General features: G+C 39.3%; 2 protein-coding genes across 2 annotated transcripts in view; one reads left to right on the top strand and one right to left on the bottom strand.

The window, feature by feature from the left end:
- INSYN2B (inhibitory synaptic factor family member 2B) overlaps positions 1 to 19419 on the top strand; it is a 31093-nt gene extending 11674 nt beyond the window's left edge. Inside the window, exon 3 of the mRNA XM_084636233.1 lies at positions 19174 to 19419. Coding sequence (XP_084492359.1) covers positions 19174 to 19360 — 187 coding nt within the window. The 3' untranslated portion in view covers positions 19361 to 19419. The remainder of the gene's footprint in view (positions 1 to 19173) is intronic.
- The window catches only part of DOCK2 (dedicator of cytokinesis 2), a 502335-nt gene that overhangs the window by 254937 nt on the left and 220428 nt on the right, over positions 1 to 26970 (bottom strand). The gene's annotated exons all lie outside the window — the stretch shown is intronic.

The raw sequence follows: 26970 nt of genomic DNA, 5'->3' as shown, positions 1-26970 counted from the left end.
AAAATAGAAAAAGCTATCTGACAGCTGGCAATTTAGAGTAGGTCTTCGAGATGCCAGAAAAGCCTTAAAACAAAAACTTCATTTCGCTAGTTTATATCGCAGTTTCCATTATTAGTTGCAACTAATTAAGCCACTGAACAACAAATTAAAACATGACAACACATGCTTTTTGAAATCTCTCTAATGGATAATGTGTCTTATTAAATTCCAACTTCAGAATATTAAATAAATCAGTAATACGTAACCCTTGCATAGCCCCTCACTATAATAATTTTGACTTGGCCCATGTTGGTTCATCTTCAGCAATGCTGATCCCAGGGGCCTTATGTGTACTGTGGGTATGTCTACACTGGAATCGAACTGCAGCGGTGTTTAATTGCAGTGTAGATTTCTGGGCTCAGGCTGGTGCCTGGGCTCTAGGATCCAGCACGGTGGGAGAGTCTCAGAGCTCAGGCTGCAGGCCAAGCCGGAACATCTACAGCCAACTGTCCCCCAGTATGAGTCCCACTGGCCTGAGTCAGCTGGCACGGGCCAGCTGTGGGTGTCTAATTGCAATGTACACAAAATGTAAGAAATTATGGGTGGAAGATTTAGTTTTAAACATCTGAAAAATAAGGTATTGATATGGGCATTAATTAGAGAAGTGAGTACAGGGTAAATTTAGACTAAGGAGACTATGGGTATGTCTATACTACCTGCCGGATCGGCAGGCAGCTATCGATCCAGCGAGGGTCGATGTATCATGTCTAGTCTAGACACAATAAATCGACCCCCGAACACTCCCCCATCAACTCCGGTACTCCACCTTGGCAAGAGGTGCAGGAGGAGTCGATGGGGGAGCATCAGCAGTTGACTCACTGCAGTGAAGACACCGCAGTGAGTAAATCTAAGTATATCGACTTCAGCTACGTTACGTTATTCATGTAGCTGAAGTTGCATATCTTAGATTGATCCTCCCCGCCCAGTGGAGACCTGGCTTTTAAGATTGGTGTTTTCATGCTTGCCTTTTGCACTGCTCTTTTTTGAAAGGACATGAAACCTTCACTACAGGGACTTTGTGGCTAGCAAGGATAACACTAATTTACTCCATCCACCTACCAATTTACTCTCCTTTCTCTGCTCAAAATGAGGCAAAACCTGAGCTGTGAATTTGACCCTCTGAAAATACATTTCTGATGTATTTTGAAAATACTTTAAGACTTAAAAACAAAACAACAACAACAAAACTGTCTATACATACCAGTGAAGTATAGTGTTATGCTTCAAAACTGTCTGATGGCTCAAAGTTATTACAGAATGTGAATTTCTTTAAAAAGGTAGTTATGAAGAGAATGTGTATCCTGTAAGATTATCTACAGTACTTTAAAAATAAAATTATTGCCATGTATTTTTTCTAATGTGAACGTTGCTTACTGCAAGAATCTTCACTAAGTATTTTGTCTGTGATGTGTAGAACTTACTCCATATGTATAGATAAATATAACCTATAAACATAAAATAACTTCAATTATCTAAAAGATATAGACACAACCTTCAAATAAGAGATTTAATATCGCTCTCCCTTACCGAACACAATTTGTATTCTGTCTATTTTAAATATGAAATGAAAACAAACAAATAGGCTAGGCTGCCATAGGATTTCAAAGTAAGATATGAAAATGTAAAATGAATTTTCCTGAAAATGTGCACGTGAGTTTTGGCTTTTTGTTTGTTTTATGTGTCTACTACTATCACATATCAAGAAGCACAGAATAAGCCAGTTATTTTTGCTCAGTTCAACCATATGTAGTAGCAGCCTGGCTCTAACATTCATAAGTCAGGCAATTTTTATATCAATCCTCCATGTTTTATTGTAGCATTTTTCAAAATCTATTTTTATCTAGGAACTGAGTTAACAGCAGATTAACAATTCTCCAAATGAAATGCCTATCCTAGTAGGAAAAAATTAACTTTCACATGTTTCTTCTGTGCAAAACTCTTGATTCACAGGAGTAAGCATCCCTTAAAGCTAAGAAATATATTGTAGAGTTATTTTTGTTTAGCTTGCTGCTCATTGATTAGACCACTAGAGGATCTAGTCATTAATCAGAAAATTAAGTTTGAAAGGAATAAATATTTGGAAACAGCTATAGATACAATATAGAAAAAGAGCAAATCAATTAAATTAAGTACTTACAAATATTCCAAAGTTTGAAAATTTTGCATGACTACTAATCCATAAATTTAAGGAAATCAAATTTGTTAAAACCAGCACAAAGTGCAGGGTTTTAGTTTTGCTTTTTGTTTGTCTGTTTGGTTTTTTTTGTAAGAGCCAACTCTTCCCTGAAGTTAAAAACTCATTACAGCACAAAATATTTGCCTGCTGAGGGCTGAAAGTAGTACAGTTAATTACAGTTATTAGCATATTAAAATATCAGCATTATCGTGATGGTCAGCTTACATAATCAGCACGTCTTCAAGAATACTAATGTTTTCTATGCCAAATTGTACTACAAGGAAAATGAAAGTTCTCTCTCTTTTCTTTAATTCATTTATTTCCATTGCCACCAAGACCCAAAGGGCTAATCCAATAGCCATAGGTGCTCGTACATGAATTAAAACATTACATAGAAAAACAAACCCAGTCCAATGAGCTCAGCTCCTGAATTAAATGCAACCATACCATCAGAGCAGCTCAATGAATGAAGCCCCCAGTCTACCTATGGTATATTCCTGCTACAGCTTCATCCCTCTCCAAACACGTAGGACACCCAACAAAAAATACTGCATTGAACATTAGCTTCTCGGACTACATTCCTTTCAATACGTCTTTTGTCATTGGATGTATTTTTAAACTATTCATTGTTTTCAGGACTGATCATCATGTAAGCTTCTCCAGTCCACTGTAGCAGAATTTAAACCTTGCTGTGTTGCAAAGACAGGCATGATGGTTTTGAAGTTATGTCATGTTTATTTATAGCCATAGCAAATCTGCAATTCTCTAAGGGCTAATCAAAATGCAGATGCGCTCTGGAAAGTGATGAACTTGCCAGTCAGATATGTGAAGAGTGGTGCCGATGGAAATTACACTGCATAAATAATGAACAAAACTTAATTAGAAGCATATTTCAGGGAAACCTTTCCCATCAGTTCAAAAAAATCTAGCATATTTCAGGGGCTGTAACTGCTCCAGAAACATTTACATTAGCTATTTAAAACAATCCTTTCAATAATACCTTTGATTTATTGGTTATGAATTGGATCTAAAAAATTCCACTGTTTTGCGCCATCTATGCACGTTGATACATGAGGCCTATTGATTAACACATTGCAGTAGGCTCAACCAATATCTTCACGGAATTATAAAAAGGTTGCCTTTAGTTCAAGAAATCTGATAGAACACTAATTTCATGCCCTTTTAACATCCCTCACTTTCTAGAATTGTTTATAATTTAATTTAAGTGTACTGCATATCCATAAACTCCCCAAATTCTCTTGATAACGTTTTCTGAAAAGCATTTCTATTACACAACAGTTTATAAATTCCACACACACAAATTCGGTATTGTATGCAGCGAGTAACTCATTTTTTAGTGTACCAAGCACACTGCTAAATTCATTGCTTATTCAATTGCAAAGTACTAGGACTCCTGATTACCAAATTGATATTTATCAGCTTCAAAATGCTTTACAGACAACTCATTAATCCTCAACAACTCTTCTGCAAGGCAGGAACATATTATCCCCGTGTGCACATGGGAAAGAGTTGCACAGAGAAGTCATGCAACTTGCCCAAGGCCACAGAGGAAGTCTAAGCACCATAGTTCAGGGCAACTGCACTTGTTTTCCCCCTCCGTGGTCCCCCAAGTGTACCCACACCAGGCTCCTGGCTTCTCAACTGTCACCTCCCTTGGGTGGAGACCTGCATCTCTCCTCCTCCCAACTGGGGTTTCTCCAGGCTGCACAGTTCCCTGCTTTCACAATGATATTCCCAGCAAGCCAGACTACCTAGAAGGCAAGTGTATGTGCTTTGCTTTCTCTTCAGAAGCTGTAAAAAGCATGATCGCCTGCAGGCATAATTTACAACACATCCCTTCCAAGCAAGTACAACAAGCATAACAAAGAAAACATATTAAAAACGATACAAGAACCTACAAATTAAAAATAATACAAGAACCTACATGCACACTAAAAAGCTTACCATATATATAACCCATCAGTCTCATGGTGCCTCAGTAAGCCGAAGTCCTTCCAAACCTTCCCAGAAAGGATTGGGTCCCACCCCCTCTTGGGCAGAAGATCCTATCTGTTTGCTGGATCAGAAAGAAGGTCCTGAGTCAGTTTAAACTCAGGCTATTTATTCAAAAGTCTTTTCTTTGTCTGATGGTTTCTGGAGAATCCAGTATATGTGAGTGTCTCCAGGTGGTGGTACTGGTCTTGAGTGAATTTGCCTGATCACCCTGCCCCCACAGAATTCCATACAATCCCTGGCCCACAATGATACATAAACTGAATATAGTAAGATCTCCCAAAGATATTGCAGAAAATTGCCATTTCCGTCACACTAAGATATTATCTCACCCACCTTGTCACACTAAAAAGAGTCCATTTGGTTCCCAATCCTATTACCATGCCTCTCTTATAAAAAGGGAAAAAAGTCTCAGACGTTGCTGAGCTCCAAGAATTTATGCAGGGCTCCTGGGCTCTATAGCACTGGAGGCTGTTCCCTATGCTGAAATAAGAGTAATCCTTCACCTGTAGCCATGAGAATGCAAAATTGGGCATTATGCAGTACAGCTCCTTCCTAAGGGCCAACTATGAGGCTCTCCCACACCTGATCATCTTACGCAACAAAGCAGCTCTTAGTAATTATGTTACAGATGCTTGCAGTGAGGAAGAGAGGGCAGTAGCAGAATGCCGGATCTTGTTTTTCCTTCTTTGTATTAGAGTAGTGACTACGTACCCCAACTATACATACAGTAAGAGAGAGTTCCTGCCCTGAACAGCTTCCAATATAGAGAGACAAAACAGATGGAAGGTGGGCATCTGTCCAATATCCTTCTCAAGGAGATATCTCATTGGGGGGGGGGAGGAGAGGGGGGCGTTAGAGAAAAGCAATCAAAGCAGTCCAAAACTATTATACTCTCCTGGGATAACTTGCCTTTTCGAAAATCTGAAAGACCAACACCCCTATATCTTTCTGCGGTACAAACTATGCACACTATATGCAATCTGTAGGTACAATATGCATGTTTTACCCTTTTCAGTTGCTGACATATTGAGCCTCTGCTCAGTAAACCTTGCTTCACATATTAGTCTACTTTTCCCTTGGTGAACCTCACCTATCCTGGGTCTTCCCAAAGCAATACAATGAGTTACTGCCAGTGGAATGGCTTCCATTACATATGGTTGAGTGGTCCCCTGAATCCATCTGTGTAGCTCTTCTCAAGTCCATCCAAGTCATGATTATGTCGGTGATTATGTTGACTGGTACTGGGATAAAGAACCTTTCACCCCTACATTGCCAGTTCAATGTCAGCCCATCTCCACAGTGACCAGCAGTTGTTAACCTCTGATAACTACTAAACAGCCCATGTTAAATGATCCGAGGCTTTCAATCTAGATCCCAGGGGACAGGTGTCAACGTTACAAAACTTCACAACTGACACCAGTGGGCACTCTCAGCGTACTGAGGTCAAGTATTAGATAGAGACTGAATCACCCTCTTACTCCCAGAGAGAGTTTCTCCAGGAAGACACTCAGACACTTTGGCAGTGAGCAGAGGGCAGGAACATGAACAGCTGCTGCCCTTACTGTAACTGTTCTGTAAATAGAAATCTTCAGTCTCAGGACAATCAATGTCACCTACGAACAGCACTAAGCTCAGTTTTTTAAAATTAACTGCTCTGTTGACTAGTTCCTTGTCCCTTCTACATCATTTTACCTTCCTATCCTCATTTAATTAACTGCATATCACCACCTTTCCCTGAGAACCTTCCCTGTGTCCTCTATGGTTTTAGATAACCCAATGCTGTTTCTTCTCACCTACTCTATGTTTTTAATTTAAGATCATTCCTGAAAAGACAAAAAACAGACAGAAATATGAAAGGGGTGCAAGTAGCCACGCAAAGTAGTCAGGGCGAGGATAGGCCACATGGTTAGTTCCAAATTTTTCTCTAGTTTTTTTTTATTTATGTTTAACCCCTACCTAACCATATTTTCATCATGATTCATTTGAACCCTATGTCTATTTCTATGTATATTTTTCACCTGATTTTCCAAAGCGATTAAGCAATCAGGCTCCTATCTAACCTCAAGTGAGAGTTAAGAGACTCAGCATCTTTCAAAACCAGAACCTTCTTCTGTTTCTGCTGATAATTAACACTAGCATTTCCTTTAATTAACCCTGGCATTCTATTTATTACATTTAACCCTAACCCTCTGGATTTTAACTCTTGCATTTTAATAACCACCATCTTTGGTGCTGATATATTGTCATTTCTGCTTACATGATGAAATACCACTGAGTTTACCAGTAAGTTTAAAAAAAAAAGATTTTTTTTGTACAGGAGAAGCGTTTTAAACAGGGAAAGTTACATCTATTTTACCAATTCAACTTAAATTAAACCTTATGCAACTTCTTCCCCAACTTGTCCTCAATGCAGCTTGACAGTCCAGATTTTACAAATGGGAGAATAACTGATTCTGTAACTGAACATATCTCCTTCATGTAAGGTAAGCAACAAACTCAGAAGATCAGCATATACATGACATTGACCGTAAGCCCTTTATAAGGTTGCTTTAAATGGTTCAGAGACATACCAAAATGCCACAGTGAGATTAGTTTGGTTTCTTGCAGTACCCCCAAAATTATACATTCATACTTTAGAGTCTTTGCTTCTGTCTTCCAAAGTAAAACAAAATATTGTACATTTGTTATGTTTTTAAATAGATGATAAATTAACACTCCATGGACTGCAAATTGTGACAGCTTTTTCCTCCCAGCATCTCCAGGCTTCCTGGAACTCTAACTTAATATCACTTTTTTTTTTTTGAAGTTAACTATTCAGCTTTCTAGGTTGAATTTACGTTCCAGCATTGCATGCAACATTTCCAGGACACAAACTGCTTCTCATTAGACTGGCTCCTTCCCACATGAGACTCCTTGTGAGAGATTTAATTATTTTCCCTATCACACTTAACTATTTATACTTACACCAGCTGTTTCCCCTCATTAGCTTACAGGTCACCAAAGCAGCTTGAGAATGACACTATCAGATATGAGACTCTAGATCTTCTAGGACGCACATTAATTATATGTTTCACTAATTCCAGAGAAAGTTAATAAAATCTCTAATACAATATTCATTTTGTTTATTGAGATATAAAATAATAAAACGATGCCTATTCAAAGCTCGAGGCACTTTAACATAATTGACACCACAGTAAAATCCCAGCAACACTAAGTAATCATTTCAACAGGAACTCAGCCAGCCAGCCACCTACACAGCCACCTTTCCCCGCTTTCGTTGTTAATAATAAAAAGATACTTTGGGAGTGTTGGGTGACTACAGTAAAATCCTGTTTAATCAATGCTCCCCAGAGGTTGTACTGCCGTGTTCAGTACTCTCTGGGCTCTCCAAACCTGGAGTGGGCAAAGACAAGTTTACTAGCTTCCCCACAGCCAGCCAGCACCATGGAACAGGTTGTGCTCATGATAACCACCTCCTGCTCAGGAGTGAATAAGAAACGAGCGGATTAAGATGTTTACCACCTAGCAGCTGATAGGCTTTTTACAGTAGCATGGGGGGTGAGGGGGAGAGGGAGGATTTCAAACAACAGTCTACCTGCATATCTATCTTATCTATGACAGGTTTCAGAGTAACAGCCGTGTTAGTCTGTATTCGCAAAAAGAAAAGGAGTACTTGTGGCACCTTAGAGACTAACCAATTTTTTTGGTGCATCCGATGAAGTGAGCTGTAGCTCACGAAAGCTTATGCGCAAATAAATTGGTTAGTCTCTAAGGTGCCACAAGTACTCCTTTTCTTTTATCTTATCTATAGGCTTATCATCGCCCAATGATAGCCTGGGGAGGCCAAGCTTCTTCAGATACCCGGGCAGAGGTCTATATGGGTCTGAACATGCCTCTAGAAAGGGAAAGGGTCACTTTTTATCCAGCCAGAGGTTCTCTGTCTTCTTAGTTCTCAGGCTTTGGCTGTGCTTGTTAAAAACCTGTTCAGTGGCCTGTGCAGTGGGTCAAGCCCCACTCCCCAAAGCCAGTGGCCCTCCCATTGTCTCACAATCTTCAAGCATTTGCTGAGAGGCGTCTTATCTTGAGCCATTATAAGCTTCCTACATTTGTTTCCTAATAGCTCACTATTAAACTACATCAACATGCAGTAAACATCCCAATAGCCTGCTGAACACAGAGTATTCATAAAGTTATTTTACAGAGCAGCTCGATATCAGTCACACACTGTTTATTCAAGGGTTTCATGTCATTTCTGCTCCATCACACCCGAGTTCTTCACATTTCAGGATTTGCACATTCATCAGGCTAGACTGACTAATGGCCAGATTAAGTATAGGAATCCCAGTCTTTTTAATTAAAGAGCAACTCATACAGTGTTGACTTACATTGTAAAATCCTTGTACTTAATGATAGTTTGAATTGTCTCAGAGATATGATCATGAAGTAACAGACACCAGCATCCTTTCAATTATTAAAGCACTAACTCAGCAGATTATGCATTACAAAAACAGTCAGTATATACCACTGGTAATGCACTGGTAATTGCCGTGTGGTTGCATTGGTTCCAGGATATTAGAGAGAGAAAATGAATTGGACCAACTTCTGTGGGTGAAAGAGACAAGATTTCGAGCTTATACAGAGATTTCAGTAAGGCATTTGATACAGTTCCACATGGGGAATTATTAGCTAAATCGGAGAAGGATGGGGATTAATATGAGAATTGAAAGGTAGATAAGGAAATGGTTAAACAGGAAACTACAATAGGTCATACTGAAAGGTGAACTGGAGGGAGGTTACTAGTGGAGTTCCTCAGGGATCAGTCTTGGGACCAATCTTATTTAACATTTTTATTACTGATCTTGGCACAAACAGTGGGAGTGCGCTAATAACATTTGCGGATGACACAAAGCTCGGCGGTATTGCCAATACAGAGGAGGACCAGAATATAATACAAGATGATCTGGATAACCTTGTAAGCTAGAGTAATAGAAATGGGATGAAATTTAATAGTGCAGTGTACAAGGTTATGCATTTAGGGCTAATAACAAGACTTTTTGCTGTAAGCTGGGGACATATCAGTTGGAAGTGACAGAGGAAGAGAAAGACCTGGGTGCATTGCTTGATCACAGGATAACTAAGAGCTGCCAATGTGATTCGGCCATGAGAAAGGCTAATGGAGTCCTAGCATGCATCAGACAAGGTATTTCTAATAGGGAAGTGTTAGTACCATTAGACAAAGCACTGGTGAGATCTCATCTGAAATACTGTGTGCAGATGAATTTAAACTAGAACTGGTGCAGAGAAGAGCTACTAGGAAGGGAAAACCTACCTTATGAGAGGAGATTCAAAGAGCTTGGAGATATGATTGCTCTCTATAAATACATCAGAGGGATAAATACCAGGGAGGGAGAGGAGTTACTTAAGTTAAGCACCAATGTGGACACAAGAACAAATAGATACAAACTGGCCATCAACAAGTTTAGGCTTCAAATTAGATGAAGGTTTCTAACCATCGGAGAAGTGAAGTTCTGGAACAGCCTTCCAAGAAGAGCATTGGGGGCAAAAAAACCTAACTGGCTTCAAGACTGAGTTTGATAAGTTTATGGAGGTGATAGTATGATGAGACTGCCTACTCCTTCCTTACTGCATGTAGCTGATCTGCAACTGCTAGCAACAAATGTCTCCAATGGCTGGTGATGGGACACTAGATGGGGAGAGCCAAGAGTTACTACAGAGAATTCTCTCTCAGGTATCTGTCTGGTGGGTCTTGCCCACATGCTCAGGGTCAGGAAAGAATTGTCCCCTGGGTCAGATTGGCAAAGACTCTGGGTGTTTTTCACCTTCCTCTTGCAGGTTTAAACTAGTGTAAATGGTGGATTTTCAGTAATTTGAAGTCTTTAAATCATTATTTGAGGACTCCAGTAACTCAGTCAGAGGTTAGGGGTCTATTACAGGAGTGGGTGGGTGAGGTTCTGTGTCCTGCAATGTGCAGGTGGTCAGACTATAAGATCAGAAGGGACCATCACGATCCTCAAGTCTGTGAACTCTTCTTCAGGTCTGGGAAAGGTATTCCAAGGTACAGAACTCCTGTCAGCATTTATAGGAGTTGTGTGGAAATCACTGAAACAGAATAATACACTAACTCACATTTGCAGAGTGACAATAGCTGAAGGGAATACAGTTTCTTTACACCTATGCTCAACTAAATACAGTACTTTGTCAAATGTGTCAGAATTGACTGACATGTTTTATTTGGATTAATACATTACTTTGAACTAAAAAATAATCTGTTTCATTGTCATATTTATGGGTTTCAGAGTAGCTGCCGTGTTAGTCTGTATTCGCAAAAAGAAAAGGCACCTTAGAGACTAACAAATTTATTTAGTCTCTAAGGTGCCACAATTACTCCTTTTCTTTTTGTCATATTTATGTTCTTCTGTAATAGGCTATTCACTTGGCATCCAAAGCTAAGTCAAGTCACATTACATATTCTAAATTATATAAATCCTGTGGACTTTAATAGGATTCATCCAGCTGAATTTGCTGCATAGCATTCGAAAATTGCAAGGGTCAAAAGTTTCCATAGAAACAAAAACAACATCTATTTTTCTCTTGGTTCTATTAGTGAGAAGGGAGACTACACCTTAAAACTTGTAATTACACTTAGTATAGACAGGGGAGAATTTGCTATTTAAGTTTCCAAATTAAAGAAGGATATTGATAGTGGATTGATCAAGATGCGCAAACTGAAGGTCTGAAAAAAGCTGACAGGTTGGTTTTGGTTTATTCTCTCACACAGAAAGCTACACATTTTGTATGTTTTAGACCCAGCTGAACATATATGACATTTGGATACAGTTTATAGGTACTCCAGGTACAAATGTTTTCAAAGAAAGTTTTCCACTGCAGAATCTTACAGAATCTACAGTTCCTCACTGTGAGGCCTTTTAGTTTTCAGCTTCACTGCCAAATATCTCAGCTGAAAAGGAATCAGGATTTTCTTTTTCTAGATTAAATTTCACCCACAGAAAGTGGCTGAGACACCCTGCATTTTATGATACTTGAAGGACACTTGAAATCAGAACTCTGGATATTCATAGGTGACCCCCAGCAATTGCCTCCGTCAGCAATAGTAGTTTCGGTAGCTTACTTGCCTTGGTATAGTCATTATTAGAATGGACAACCAACAAATTCTGAAGCATGTTTACAGAGAAAAGCCACTGCACGATCGGTGATCATATGGATATTGTTTGAGCAAGACTCCAGGAGGCATTTTATAGGCATTGCCAGCAGTGACTACAGGACATAAGATGGTTTGATTTATCAGTAATACGGATGTATTATTGAGAACTAACCTTGAGAGGCTTTAAGTCATCATCAGTCACTATTTCCTGGCACGTATAGCCTACTTTGAAGATAATGTCCCTACCCATCGAGCCCTGGAGATTAGACTTGAGGTCTGGAAGGGACATTGCCCACCCATGGACTGGCAGCAGCCATGCGGTCATCTGCAATTAATCTGGCTGCCCCAGATCAGTAATAGTCCTGTGGAGCTTTTAGATGCCTGAAATAAAGCTGTACAGTGTGGCCAGGGACATTTGGCACTATGGACCACTGCTGCCAAAGCATGCTATTGTTGCCAGCGACACACTCAGACAATGAAGTGTTTATGATCCTGTGTTTGATCACGAAGAGCGGGAAGTTAAAATAGGGAAAAGTAGCAGCAGCAGGTGAGATAGAATGACCAGAAATGAAGGATGGTGGATGACTATGAATAAAGAACATGCAGAAGACTTCACGTAGTTTATGTATCAATTTATATATAAAAGTATTTGTTTAAGGGATCCATTTAAATTCCAATATAGAAATTGTCATTTTTGTCTCTTTATACTGGATATACTCAGAATGAGAATACTTTATGTGATAAACAAGCTGTTTGAGGACTCATTTTTATGGTTATTAATCATGCATGACAGTGGGAAGAAGTCTAGGTATTTTACTTATGTTTATGCTTAATTCCCAAGTGACCAGTGGATCATAATATCTTATTAAGAAATGTGCATCCTTTCTGAAACCTGCAATGGAGTGTAAAATTTTTAGTTAAGATGTAGCCAGATTGCACTTGCAACTTGTTTCTGTCTGTTCAGGAAAGAGGGAATGCAAATCTTTATAATCTACATACTCTGCAGACTTGGTATTTATTATTCTGAGAGGAGCTGGTAGTTCTGTCTATGGTTAAGGTTGCCCGACAATTCCATAAGAAGACTGCTTATAAAATTCTGGCAAAGTTTAATTGTTTGGGTGGAAATTTTCCATGCCAGATATCTGCCTCAGGTGTTTGTGGAAAGGTTCAGCTAAAATGGTTCAGCCATTTTCAAGAACTAGATTAGGGGGAAAATGTTGTTTTGCCCATGTTAAAACAATTCTTACAACTATTTCATCAAGTAACTCTAACACCTCCCTGCTTTAGATTAGGGAATTGAAATTTGGCAGGGGGGTCAACCCGGCTTGCGCAAATGGGCCTTTTGCTGTTTTCTGAAAATTCACCCAAATTCACCTAAATTACAAGTCTGGAAAATTCTTAATTCACACATGCTCAATAGAATTGTTAGAATTAGGCAACTAAATTCTTCAGAGATTCCCTCTGCACCGAGCATGTAACAGCCCAGAGTTGCAAGGGGCTGATCAAGACTTGACCAGGAATTGGTCAGCCTGAATGCTGGGAGATGCTGTGGTGCTGGGCAACAGAAATGACATCAGTGAGACAGTTGCTCCTACGGAAACTCTATTTTATGCAAACTCTGATAAGATGGCAGAATTTACCTCTTGCTCATTCCTCTTGGCTTGGTATGTTCCCTCCTAGAGGTTGATCTGATTCTGTGATAAGTTCTGTGGTAACTCCAAACAAGTTGAGATTATTGTGAAATTCACCATATCATTACACGATAGCCTGTGGTACACAATGCCTTGAGATTAACTCAAGAACTTAAGGTACACCTGCTAATCTTCTTGGTTTTCAAATTACAGTCCAGATTGGTCACAGAAGGAAATTTGTTAATGATTGCTCTAAAAACAATATATGTAAGTGGTTTGATGATTTCATGTTCTTCCAGGAGAAGTGTACCAAATTACATCAACATCAGTGATAGTGTGGCTTACAAAAGCATGACTAAACTCCTCTGGAACTTCTGTGGTCCTTTCTAATTAAGATAGCTTTTTCTTTCATTTTTTTCCTGTGAAAGATAACTGAGGGCCTGCTCCTACACACTGTACACACATGAATAATCCCATTAATGTAGCCTGAACCCATGACTTATATAAACAGACATGTTGAAGTCAATTGGCCTACTAGCATAAATAAAGGTTATTCACGTGAATAAAGGTTGCAGAATTAGACTTGGCTACAGAGCATATTTTATATCAAGTGTTTTTTTCGTGGGGGGAAGGGGTCAGGCACTAGATGTTCTTCAGTAGGTTTGCTTGTGTCATACTATGCAACATTCCCCCCCTCCCCAGATCTCTCCAGTACATGTCAAAATGTACATTATGAAATATTTAGTTCCCACAGTGCTGTTCTTCCCACTCACCTCCTCTACTGAATCAGCCACTGAGTGTTTCAACTCTGCACTATCCATCACCTTTGACTTTCACTCTTTTCTACATCTTCCAGGACCATCCCATCAAAACCCTATCCTTGGCCCACCACCAATATCCATGTCTGTGCCCATGACACAGAGTGGCCCTAGAGGGATCAAGTCCCATGAGAACACTGGCTTCCTCCACCACAATTTTATTCTCTCCTCCAACATTTCTACCATATTCCTAATCAAGCAGCTCTATTTTTCCCACCTCAGTGACCCATGTGACCACAATTTCATTCATCTATTCACCATTTCTGACTCGTTGCTACTACTTCCACCACCCACACCTTCTTCATGAAACCTCCACGCCGCACTCTCTCTGTCACTGCTGACATCACAACCATCTTCTCCAGCGCCTAGACCCAAAATCTGGATACTATGTTAAACTCTTCCTTCTCCAGATCTGGTACATTTTTTATATTAGCTGGGTGGACCACGGTTTTGGGCACCCCTCTGCAGGGCTCCGAAGCAGCTGCTAGATATTCACTCAAAGTTGTCTCTCTCTATATATATAGTTACAGGAATCCTCCAGGACTAACTACAAAGATTTCATCAAAGGAGGACTAAACAGAGACTCTGTCTTCACTATAGCCAACCACTGAGACACTAAGCACCCCTGTATTCACATCATGCACACTATAGTAATACTCTTGGTACAAAATATGCCTTGTGAGGTATCATTTAAAAACCACTCACTGATCATTAATATTTGTGTATGATGTATGCACAGGCTGTGTATAAAAAGTTATAATATATGCTGGAATTTTAACTAAAGTGTGTTTAAACCAGGCATATCAGGGGAATCAGAATAATAGAATATCAGGGTTGGAAGGGAGCTCAGAAGGGTCATCTAGTCCAATCCCCTGCTCAAAGCAGGACCAATCCCCAACTAAATCATCCTAGCCAGGGCTTTGTCAAGCCTGACCTTAAAAACCTCTGAGGAAGGAAATTTCACCACCTTCCTAGGTAACCCATTCCACTGCTTCACCACCCTCCAAGTGAAAAAGTTTTTCCTAATATCCAACCTAACCCTCCCGCACTGCAAATTGAGACCATAACTCCTTGTTCTGTCATCTAGTACCACTGAGAACAGTCTAGAGCCATCCTCTTTGGAACCCCCTTTCAGGTAGTTGAAAGCAGCTATCAAATCCCCCCTCATTCTTCTCTTCTGCAGACTAAATAATCCCAGTTCCCTCAGCCTCTCCTCATAAGTCATGTGCTCCAGCCCTCTAATCATTTTTGTTGCCCTTTGCTGGACTCTTTCCAATTTTTCCACAACCTTCTCGTAGTGTGGGGCCCAAAACTGGACACAGTACTCCAGATGAGGCCTCACCCGTGTCGAATAGAGGGGAATAATCACGTCCCTGGATCAGCTGGCAATGCTCCTAATTATACAGCCAAAATGCTGTTAGCCTTCTTGGCAACAAGGGCACACTGTTGACTCATATCCAGCTTCTCGTCCACTGTAACCCCTAGGTCCTTTTCTGCAGAACTGCTGCCGAGCCATTCGGTCCCTAGTCTGTAGCCGTGCATGGGATTCTTCCATCCTAAGTGCAGGACTCTGCACTTGTCCTTGTTGAACCTCATCAGATTTCTTTTGGCCCAATCCTCTAATTTGTCTAGGTCCCTCTGTATCCTATCTCTACTCTCCAGTGTATCTCCCAGTTTAGTGTCATCTGCAAACTTGTTGAGGGTACAATCCACTCCATCCTCCAGCTTAATGAAGATATTGATCAAAACCAGCTCGAGGACCAACCCTCGGGGCACTCCACTTGATACTAGCTGCCAACTAGACATGGAGCCATTGATCACTACCCATTGAGCCCAATGATCTAGCCAGCTTTCTATCGACCTTATAAAGTTGGTAAATCTTGGAAGTTGGTAAAGAGGTCTGCCTTAGACAAAGGAATGTGTATTTGATTCTCTGACCAGCCCTATCTCCAGGCAAAGACAATGAAGGTCCATTTTTACTTATTAGGAGGGGAGGGGAAACAAATTAATCTAACACTCAGGGAAAGAAAGGTCATGGAGCTTCCTTCATCACTAGGCTCCATGTCACCTTCCTCACAGCTTGAATAAACTTTCCTTTGACGGGTAACCCTCAAAAGAATCCATTTTAAAGGTTTACTGGTCAAGAAAGATAAGGGGCTTGAACCTTAAGCAATAGGCAATTGAATCAATATTACTGTATTATAAAGGTGTATAGAGTGAGGTCTTTTCACTATTATTTTGAAATGTAGTATTAACACTATATGACGGGTCGGCAACCTTTCAGAAGTGGTGTGCCGACCCTTCATTTATTCACTCTAATTTAAGGTTTCACGTGCCAGTGATACATTTTAACATTTTTAGAAGGTCTCTTTCTATAAGTCTATAATATATAACTAATCTATTGTTGTATGTAAAGTAAATAAGGTTTTTAAAATATTTAAGAAGCTTCATTTAAAATTAAATTAAAATGCAGAGCCCCCCGGACCAGTGGCCAGGCAGTATGAGTGCCACTGAAAATCATCTTGCATGCCATAGGCTGCCTACCCCTGCTATATGAGGAAATATGATACTTAATGGCATTATGCTTCCAGTCTGTGACCAAACAAGGGAGAAACAGGCTTTCCCCCAAACAGGAGGGAAGGCAGCTATCTGCCTGTCTACAAAGAAATTAAGCCAAGTGTGACCAGTAACAATGGAAGCTCTATTTACAAAGAAATCAGCAGGGGAATGGCAACCCATAGGAAGGGAAAAACAGCAAGAGATAATCCTGCCTCTTTAAACAGCCATTAATGGTGGAAAAATATAAGCAAAGACAGAAGCTATCTTTGGCACTCATCACTACACAGTCAAAAGTGAAGACAGCTCTTGCAAACCGAGAAAGATGGGTCCTTCAACCAAGCAGGGGGGTTTGAAGTCTTTGGAAACTGAGTATAGGTGAGAAACCATCTTGAACAAAGCCTGTACACCTTGCTAGATTAAGTTTTAGACTTTTTGATGTTTTCACTTTTAATTGCTTGTAACCCTAACTTTATTCCTTTTACTTGACATCACTTAACCTGTGTCCTATTATCAATTAATTTTTTTTTTATTTTAAACCAACTCATGTAAATATAAGGATGTATTTACCCCAGTTAATAAGATGTGGTGTTCTTTGTGTATCTTTAGAGGAACAAAAGAACTTTATTATTTCCCTGAACTCTCCAGGAGAGGGCTGGACATTGCAAAGCACGTGGTTCTTGGAAAATTTGGGAATGGGAATATGTTGGGATCTCCTTGCTGGTTGTAACCAAGGCTGATGGAAGACAGGGTGGGGCTGTAGACAAGCTGCTGGGGTCAGAGCTGCTGAACCAGGGCTGTCTAGCACACAGACACTTGAGAGTGTGACCTGCATGCTTGTGGGCTCATTGTGAACATCCCCGGGAGCTTCAGTAGCAAGGCATTGTAAGGCACCCATGATTACAGGGCAATTTCGCAAAAGATTGTAAGTCATCTTCTCTGACTTCCCCAACATCCATATTGTTCCCACTCCTGACCATTCAAAGAGGAACTAATGAAATAATCTGTCTCTTGTGGTTTGGACCATTAGATTTTCCAAAATGCCCATTTTAGTCCTTCCACTAGCTCCTCCTCTTCTCCTGCAGCAAGTGCAGTCTTCTTGTCCTCAGTTTTAATGCATCCACTGCTATGCCACTCTCTTACTCACTCTTGTGCCTTTTTGCATATCCTCATCCCCCACTCCCTCAACGCTACCAATGATACCAGCATTGACTCTACATCCAGTACTCCCTACCAGGATGCGTGTGTTTTCTTTTGTACTCCCTATGTGAAACAAACATCTTTCCTGAACTAGTCTGCAAGGCCACTACACTGTACTCATTCAAATTCTTCCTCAAGACCCTCTGCTAACTTGACATTTACAGGTAATTCCCAGTCAGGAATAGCCGAGACATACACCCACAAATAGATTTTAACTGGTTTTGAACCACAAACTAACTCACACTGACTACAGAAACCTCATCCTCATTCTCCTTCCCCTCTGATTTTAGGAACATTCATTTGTTGTGTTTGGTCTTTAGATTTTAATGTAAACACTTCATGGCAGAAACCACGTCATGTAATTTATTTATTTTTTAATAACACTTAGCATGATAGAACCTTGATCATGACTGAGGCCTTTTGGAGGTACTGTTGTATTAACTCAACCAACTGAGGATAAAACAGGTTATTTTGAGTCTTTTCATGAATATTTAGTATGCTGCTCATTAATTTTAACATATGGCATTTGTGTTCAAGACAACCAGCACTAATGGTTACTCTTATTTACCAATGAATAGGGTAAGAAAAAACGTCAGTCAGGAAATGACTTATTTAGAAAAGTATAGTAAACTTGAAGCAATTCTGTATTATGGTTAAGCTGTTTACTATTAATGCACGTAGGTGACCCTTGACATCTTCATCAATAATAATGCAGCCCAATGAGGCAGAATCACTGAAGACAAGTGACACCACTCACAGGAGCAAGAACACATTTTCTATTAAAGAAAAAAACACCATTAGAAAACTTAACTCGCTGACAGTTTAAACAGGCTTTTATGTGACAATTCATTTTACACGGTAATAAAAAAGTAATCAGCATTAGCAACCTTTCCATACTATGGAACATGTGGGCTACCACAAATAGCATACTTAAGATTAATTGTATGGGTCAATTTCATTATTATGGTCATTTTTAAATTGTTCTAGGAAAATGTTTATATATATATATATATATATATATATATATATATATATATATATACACACACACACACACACGGATTCACAAACACATAGATAAATGTATCTACCTATGGTAGGCAAATTTGCTTTCTTTTTTGTTCATATAATCTGAGAAGGAAAACAAAAATGGGTGAATGAAGCAGCGTATGCATGAACAGTTATTGGAATTAAGTAAAATGTTGCCTAATCGTATTGCATAAGACCTCCCAGCTGTGATTGCTTGATCCTGGTTTGGTTCTTAGAGACATTCCTATTTGTGCATTTACTTAATTTCTGAATGAATGACTTTGGGCACAATCCCACAACCTTCACCTCCTGTGAGTAAAGATGACTCCCTGTAGTAATAATTGCCACACAGGACCTCCTCATAACAGCACAGCCTACAACTGTTTGCATTTGAGTCAGCCTCTATTATGTCAACTCTGAAAGAGGAAACATTATTTGCAGCAGTCTAAAAATATTTTCCATATTTCTCTCCTTGTAGTTGGTAACTAACAACTTACTAACTTATTTTTCTCATGTATTCTATAGTGTGGAATATGACTTCAGACAACAAGAAGGCAGATTTAATCAGGTTTTGAAAACACTGGATCAAGTGGAGAAAACTCCTGCCATGGCTCCAGCCCCCAAATTACCACCTGACCATCCAATTCCTGAGAAACAGGAATTAAGACGAAAAACAAAAAAGGTGAAAAAGAAATGCTTCTGGTGGATGTGAATGTCTTTTAGCTGACTACAGAATTGAAGGGCAATATTTCAGAAGACACTGAAACATATATCCAGAGGCTTTAATATGTACAACTATGAAATCAACAGGAAATTAAAAAATTAAAAAAAGAAGTTATTTGAAAACTCAGAAGCTTGGAATAGAATTTGCTCATTTAACAAGCTCAGTGAATAAAGACACGAGTATTTTGAAACGGGATGCAATCTATCTTTTTGTTTCAAAAAGACGTCTCATATGCTTTGTAAAGGCAAAATTTTTACTTTCAAATAATACGGAGGTTGTGATTTAAATTGATAAAAACAAGGGTACTCAAAGTAAAGGAAGCTGCTCCCATATGCTTTCCCACATCATGCTTAGTTTCAAACAAAATGGCCTAAAAGTCATTCCCTGATCTTGTCCCCAATGGTGCAACCAAAAACTGTGGGGTGGGACACAGATTTTCAGAAAACTTCCTCTCCAAGAGAGACAATCCATTAAAGTTAGAGTTAAAAAATTATAGGACCCAAGACTGGAAACTATTCCTTTTTTTTGTTGGTGTTATTCAGAAACTATTATTTTGCTAACAGAAAAGGAGTACTTGTGGCACCTTAGAGACTAACCAATTTATTTGAGCATAAGCTTTCATGAGCTACAGCTCACTTCATGAATTGAGCTGTAGCTCACGAAAGCTTATGCTCAAATAAATTAGTTAGTCTCTAAGGTGCGACAAGTACTCCTTTTCTTTTTGCGAATACAGACTAACACGGCTGTTACTCTGAAACCTATTATTTTGCTGTAGCTGGGGGTGGGGAGAGTCATATTTATTAACACCCTTTCCTAAAAAGCAATAGCTTTAAAAAACATCTCTATCTCTGTTTGTATCATTGTGCATCTAAGATCCTTCACACTACATCAAAATGCCCCAACACATGCCTCTTTGATCCAACAAAACATACTCACAGCAACTCAGAGGGTGTCAAACCAGTAATACATTTTGATGTTCTGATGTCAATACAGATTAGTGCATTAAATGTTAAGAGAAATTAATGTAGAGCAGATTTCAACTTAGCTATTTTTGAAAATTTAGAAAAATAGCGGTCACAACTGGTCAAAATGAGATATAAAAATTAAACCTCTTTTTCCCCCAAGAAAAATAGAATTGTGCACTGTTTTCCATGCAAAAATGTTTAGAAAAAGGGGGAAAGTTTCAGCAGAGTAAATTTAATAGCCAAGCATTAAAGCCTTGACAGTACTATAGGTGACAAAGCATAAGGCAGTCCCACTCTGAAAGAGACTTTAATATACTAACATTCTTATTCATCAGATTTATTCCCGGGGGATATAGTCTTATTACTTGAGTAAAACAAACGAACACTTTTGTCACTACTTTTACATTAGTGTGTAATGCTAAGAAAGAGGACAAGTTAGCTTTTGTTCATTGTTGTACATCAGCAAAACCATTTAATAAGTTCCAGGTATTAAGGACAATCAATTATAACTGTACAAACCCACTGAAGGTAATAAAATTGCACAGGAGTCATTAAGGCAGAACCATAGCACAACAGGGCTTGCTTAGGCGTAACTGGTCTTTGTTTAGACATGAGGAGGCATGGAAAGTAAAGAAATTAGCATGACTCATCTGAGTGAGAGTTTTCAGGACTGGGAATTAGAAAGAATTAAACACATTAGATATGAAAGTCACTGAGGGCCAGTGAACCTACAATGCCATTCATGGTAACCTTTTTCAGAGGAAAACCTCCCTTTAAATACTTGTAGCAAAACTGTGACCTAGTTATACCCATAAGCCCCCTTCAATAAGTAGGGTCAGAATTTAGCCCTTGTTAGAGCACACCACTATGGCACCCATATCAATACACATTTTATATACTGGCATGCCTACAGTATTCTTCCATACTGACTGTGTATCAGTGTGTCTCTATAACAGAGATACAGAAGGGTCTATTTATGTACAATAGCATTCCTTCTATCCAACTAGTTCTGAACGCTGAGTGTCTCATGGTAAAGGGACATCTTTACAACAACTCTGCAGGCTAAAAATTGCTCTCCCACTCTACCGTTTTCATGGCTCTTAGCACCTTTGGTGGGAGGTCATTAGCTTTTCGCTATCACCAGTCCTATATTCCACTCCCAAAGTTTTTTTTCTTTTCTTTACCAACATAAAATGAGAAAGCAGCCCTTCTACTAGGGAATTAACTATTCACTTGTCATCCCTTCAGGATGTGTTTCAATCTTCATTAAGTTTTTCTTTAAAATGTGCATTTTTAAAAAATAAACACACAGTACCATGGTGAATTATCTGCTTCTTACCTTGGCCAGGGGGCTCTTTGCACCTGCAGCAGTTCCTATTGCAGCCTGCTGCTGAGGGAGAGAATGCACCAATTTCCTTCCCAGTTTCATTCAAGCACAGTCCACACTTGCCCATTTAAGAGGTATGGTGTGATCATCACAGAACTTAACATAAAAGCGACAAAGTTCAGCTCACACCTTCTCCTCAGGCTTGGTTGCTCCTAGGGTTCCCTACCTAATGATCTCTCATCCCATAGATAACTCTCTTTCTAAACAATCACTCCCATCTCCATTATATGAGGATGGGATAAAGCACCAATTGCCTCGGTGAGTGAACAGCAGCCACTTCACCCTTTCCTAGCAGTATCAAAACCCGTTTACAGGGGGTGCTAGCACTGCCAGCCTGTGGTGGGGTTCTCTCTGTCATCCTTCTAGACTTGATTAGTGTTTTCTGCACTCAATCTGGGTGTACAGAAGAAGTTAAGGTTAAGTATATGAAGTTAACCCCTTTAATTCCACACCTGTCTCAAGCACAGCTTGACTACAATTCACAGTAAAAGAAGGAAGAAATCATGTAATTGTACATATCACACAGAAAAAATTATAGCTGCAGAACTAAGCTTCTCTTGCACTCAAGAATTTAGCAGGCATCATACTTGTGCATGAAATTGCACAATACTGCATGTGTACAGCTACTGTACACAAACTTCTACATAGTCCATTCTTCATACAATTTCTTTGGAAAATTATGTATTCAGCTCCTACATTGCAATAGTATTACATAGCATTACACTCAAAAGGGTGATTTCTATTAAAGAGAACACGCTGTAAAAGTATGTCAGGCAGAGATATATCAGCGACGTCTGATGTTACAGAGAAAGCTAATGAGATATAAAGTCACTCAAATTGCTCCTTTACTATTTTCTCTGTTTTATTTGCCTGAACGTAGAAATTGACAACATAAAGCAAACATATCACCAGGTATAAATAGAGGATCTACTATATTTAGATCCTCCAGTGGGCATACGTGACACAACCACAACAAAAAGTGGTGCGTGACATTCCATTACAATGCATCAAATAGGAAAAGGGAGAACAGGTGGCTCCAGAGACACACTGCTCAGTTGTGTAACATCAGGATTAGACTACAAATATATAGATTTGTAGATAACAAAACTATTAATGTTGGACAGAAAAGATTCTATACCATAACAGTCTACTGTGTAGTGTTCCAAAGTAGCTCCAATAAGAGGAGTAGAATACACACACACACACAGAATGATCCCATTTGATAACATTGGTATACAAAAATAAAGTAGGCTGTTACGAAAAATGTGACATTTATGTGAGAAATACACCAAGCTCTTTGTAAAATACTGTACAGCATATGGCATTATATATACCAAAATTACTGTACTTGAAGTTACTCTTTCAATTTCTTTTTTAAAAGAACAAAACAAAATGAATAGAGTCCTGAATCTGGTATGACATAGGTTACAAAGGTTACAAAGCTATTTTTTTCCTGTAGTTCTATAACAAATATAATTGTCCTATCAACAGTCACAAGACTCGGGAATTATGCTACTGCAAATACAGAGCACCTTCCTAATAAAATGTAATAATCAAATGTAATGTTTTGTAAATTTCTAGACTGTTTTAATGGGATATTATCTTTTGCAATAAACTGACTTATTTTTCTTTGGTTTCAAGATTCAATTAATAAACATTTAGGGGAAATACAGAGGAAATGAAAGATTGCTCTTGGGAAAAGAGGAAGGATGGGGTCATGCACAGTATATTTATGGATTCATGTTCATTAGATTCTCTAGGTCAGTGGTTCTCAACCAGGGGTATCTGTACCCCTGGGAGTGCACAGTGGTCTTCTGGGGGTACATCAACTCATCTAGATATTTGCCTAGTTTTACAACAGGCTACATAAAAAGCACCAGCGGAGTCAGTACGAACTAAAATTTCACATAGACAATGACTTGTTTATACTGCTCTATCTACTATACACTGAAATGTAAGTACAATATTTATATTCCAACTGATTTATTTTATAATTATAATGTAAAACTGAGTAAGTCAGCATTTTTTCAGTAATAGTGTGCTGTGACACATTTGTATTTTTAGGTCTGATTTTGTAAGCAAGTAGTTTTTAAGTGAGGTGAAACTTGGGGTACACAAGACAAATCAGACTCCTGAAAGGTGTATAGTCTGGAAAGGTTGAGAACCGCTGCTCTAGGTAGAGAAGGAGAATTTCAGCTATCAGTGGTTTATTGGACTGGACTTTCACACTTCAAAATATATCACACTGTATTATCAACCATTTTAGCTTTGCAAATTGTTGCTCTGGTTATAACCTGTGTACTATGTGTACTATGCCAACCACATTATGGTTCTAAAGCATGCACCTTTTTGATCTCCCAGTAGGAAGCAAAGATGTAAAATAATGGGATCATAGAGACTGTGTAACACTGCCCAGTTGTCGGAAGACAGGATCGAACCTGGAACCTTTGGAGCTTAGCATATGAGCCTCTACTGCATGAGCTAAAAGCCACATAGGCCCCTAGCTAATCTCTATGTGGTCTCAATGCCACGAGTGGGGACAGAACACCATACCAAGAAGGTGTGTGGGTTACAGCTGCACCAGAAGAACTAGGTGAAGTGCAAAAGGCCACCAAATTTTAGAAGGAAGTATGGGTCAACAGAGTTCAGAATAAAAGATCTGGAAAGTTTTGCTTAATGGACCATGATCCTCTCTCATGTCCTCTCCTTCCCGCTCCACCCAAGAAAAAAGGGAGAACTCCTTAACAAACAACATGCCAATGCCTCACTTTGTTCAGGATACTTACTTCCAGACATGTTAATGGCTGAAACCCACATAGAAAGGGGACTGTCCAGGTAGGTTATTACCCATAAAAAGTTGTCTTCTCTCCAAATGCAACTTGGACAGTTAGCATCAGATTCTTACATAGGTGTGTTCTCTGTAATGTCACTAACCAAAGGCAGCTGAGCATCTTCATAAAGAGCTGTTTGTTGTAGAAATTCATGTCTTCAGGTAACTCAGAGGTGATAGGTAATGTATAATAGTCAGATAACTATTTTCTTACTCTTTTTTTCCTCCTTTGGAGTTCCACTATTCAGTAAGATCTGGGAAGACCATAAGAGAAATATGCTCACTGAGTATCAGAGGAGTAGCCATGTTAGTCTATATCCACAAAAACAACGAGGAGTCCAGTGGCACCTTAAAGACTAACAGATTTATTTGGGTATAAGCTTTCATGGGTAAAAAACCCCACCTCTTCAGATGCTCACTGACTAACTTCATGAGGTTTTCAGGGAGGTTACCACCAGAGATATGAAAATGAATGATTTATGAAACTGAAGTGTTTGAAATAACTTTTCACTAACCTGAAATTAGTAATAAAAATCAAAACCTTGATTGCTGGACTGGCAACAGCTATTATGTGGATAGAGACATGTCCAATAAAGACTTGCTAATCATTTGGTGGTTGGGACCCATCAACAGTTAACCCATAATGAATGTTTTCCCTGGTCTTATGCACTTCAGATGAAGTGTTATTTGGAAAAGAAACAATAATAACCACTTCACATTCAGAACTGGGGTTTTAAACCTGGATAGACTGCAAACATACCTAGATGCTTAAATGATAAGCACATCACAAGTTCCTGGATAGAAAACATAACAGAGGTAAAAACAACGAAGAGTCCTTGTGGCACCTTAGAGACTAACAAATTTATTTGGGCATAAGACTTTGTGGGATATAACCCACTTCATCAGATGCACGGAGTGGAAAATACACTAAGCAGGTATGAATATACACCATGTGAAAAGATGGAAGTTGCCTTACCAAGTGGGGGGTGGGGGTCAGTGCTAACGAGGCCTATTTAATTAGAGTGGAAGTGGCCCATTTCCAACAGTTGACAAGAAGGTGTGAGTATCAACAGAGGGAAAATTATTTTTTGTAGTGACCCAGCCACTCCCAGTCTTTATTCAGGACTAATTTGATGGTCTCAAGTTTGCAAATTAATTCCAGTTCTGCAGTTTCTCGTTGAAGTCTGGTTTTGACTTTTTTTTGTTGAAGAATGGTGACTTAAGTCTGTTATTGAGCGTTCAGGGAGACTGAAGTGCTCTCCTACTGGTTTTTGAATGTTACAATTCTTGATGTCTGATTTGTGTCCATTTATTCTTTTGTGTAGAGACTGTCCGGTTTGGCCAATGTACATGGCAGAAGGGCATTGCTGGCACTTGATGGCAGATATGCAAGCGAACGAGACCTTGATGGTGTGGTTGATGTAGTTGCATCCTATGATGGTATCCCTTGAATAGATACATGGACAGAGTTGGCAATGGGGTTTGTTGCAGGGGTTGGTTCCTGGGTTAGTGTTTCTGTGGTGTGGTATGTAGTTGCTGGTGAGTATTTGCTTCAGGTTGGGGGGCTGTCTGTAAGTGAGGACTGGACTGTAGAGGTAGTAACTCTTCTTCCAAACCAGGGCTGGAACACCTGCAACTCCTCAACTGATGTTGGATCTCTGCCTTGATTAAGTCATTTCCTCTGTTACATGCAAGCAGGACTACTTGGTACACTCTCACTGGGTCTGTGAAGAATGTTAACTCAGTGAAATTTGCCATATAAAGCAATATTGAAGTCTGTCACATTATTCGTTGCAATGCTAATGTTTGTAGTGCTCGGAATTGTATGTCAAAATAGTGGTTTTCAGCAGTTTAGTACAGATGTAATACCGAATTAATATAAAATGAGAAAGATCGGGGACCGTGCTAGCAGTAGCATGACAAAGATGGCATTTTAATTAATATTACTGCCAATGTTCTGTTTGGGGCAGAGCGGAAGTTTGTGGACCCTGCTACAAAACATACCCACTTTAACCTGGCCTTTCTTACTTAATGTGAAGAAAAAAAAGTAGTTCTGTAGAACTACTACATGAAATATTTAAAATTTACATGGGGGTATTCAAAGCTACCCTTTTTGGGTTCTCTTAAACAAGGTCAATGCAGACAGCAATGTGTGGTCTTTCAATATTTCCCTCGTGAACTTTCAATGCACCATTATATACCTCCAAGCAGAAAGCAGTCTGCATTTTATGTGGAGACTTAGAGCATAGAGAGTAAATCACACATAGTGTTTCCCTATCATGAAAAGTTTCGAACCACTTTTCATGCATGTTTCAGTGTTTACAGGTGGCATTATCAAGCAGTTGACAAGGATCACCACCACCATAACTTCACAATGAAGCTGTCTTGTATATTTAAATAATAATTCTCTGCAGCA

The sequence above is a fragment of the Lepidochelys olivacea genome (genome assembly GCF_965140295.1).
Source record: "Lepidochelys olivacea isolate rLepOli2 genome assembly, chromosome: 8".
In the NCBI taxonomy this organism is placed as follows: Eukaryota; Metazoa; Chordata; order Testudines; family Cheloniidae; genus Lepidochelys; species Lepidochelys olivacea.
This window is presented reverse-complemented; position numbering and strand designations above follow the sequence as displayed.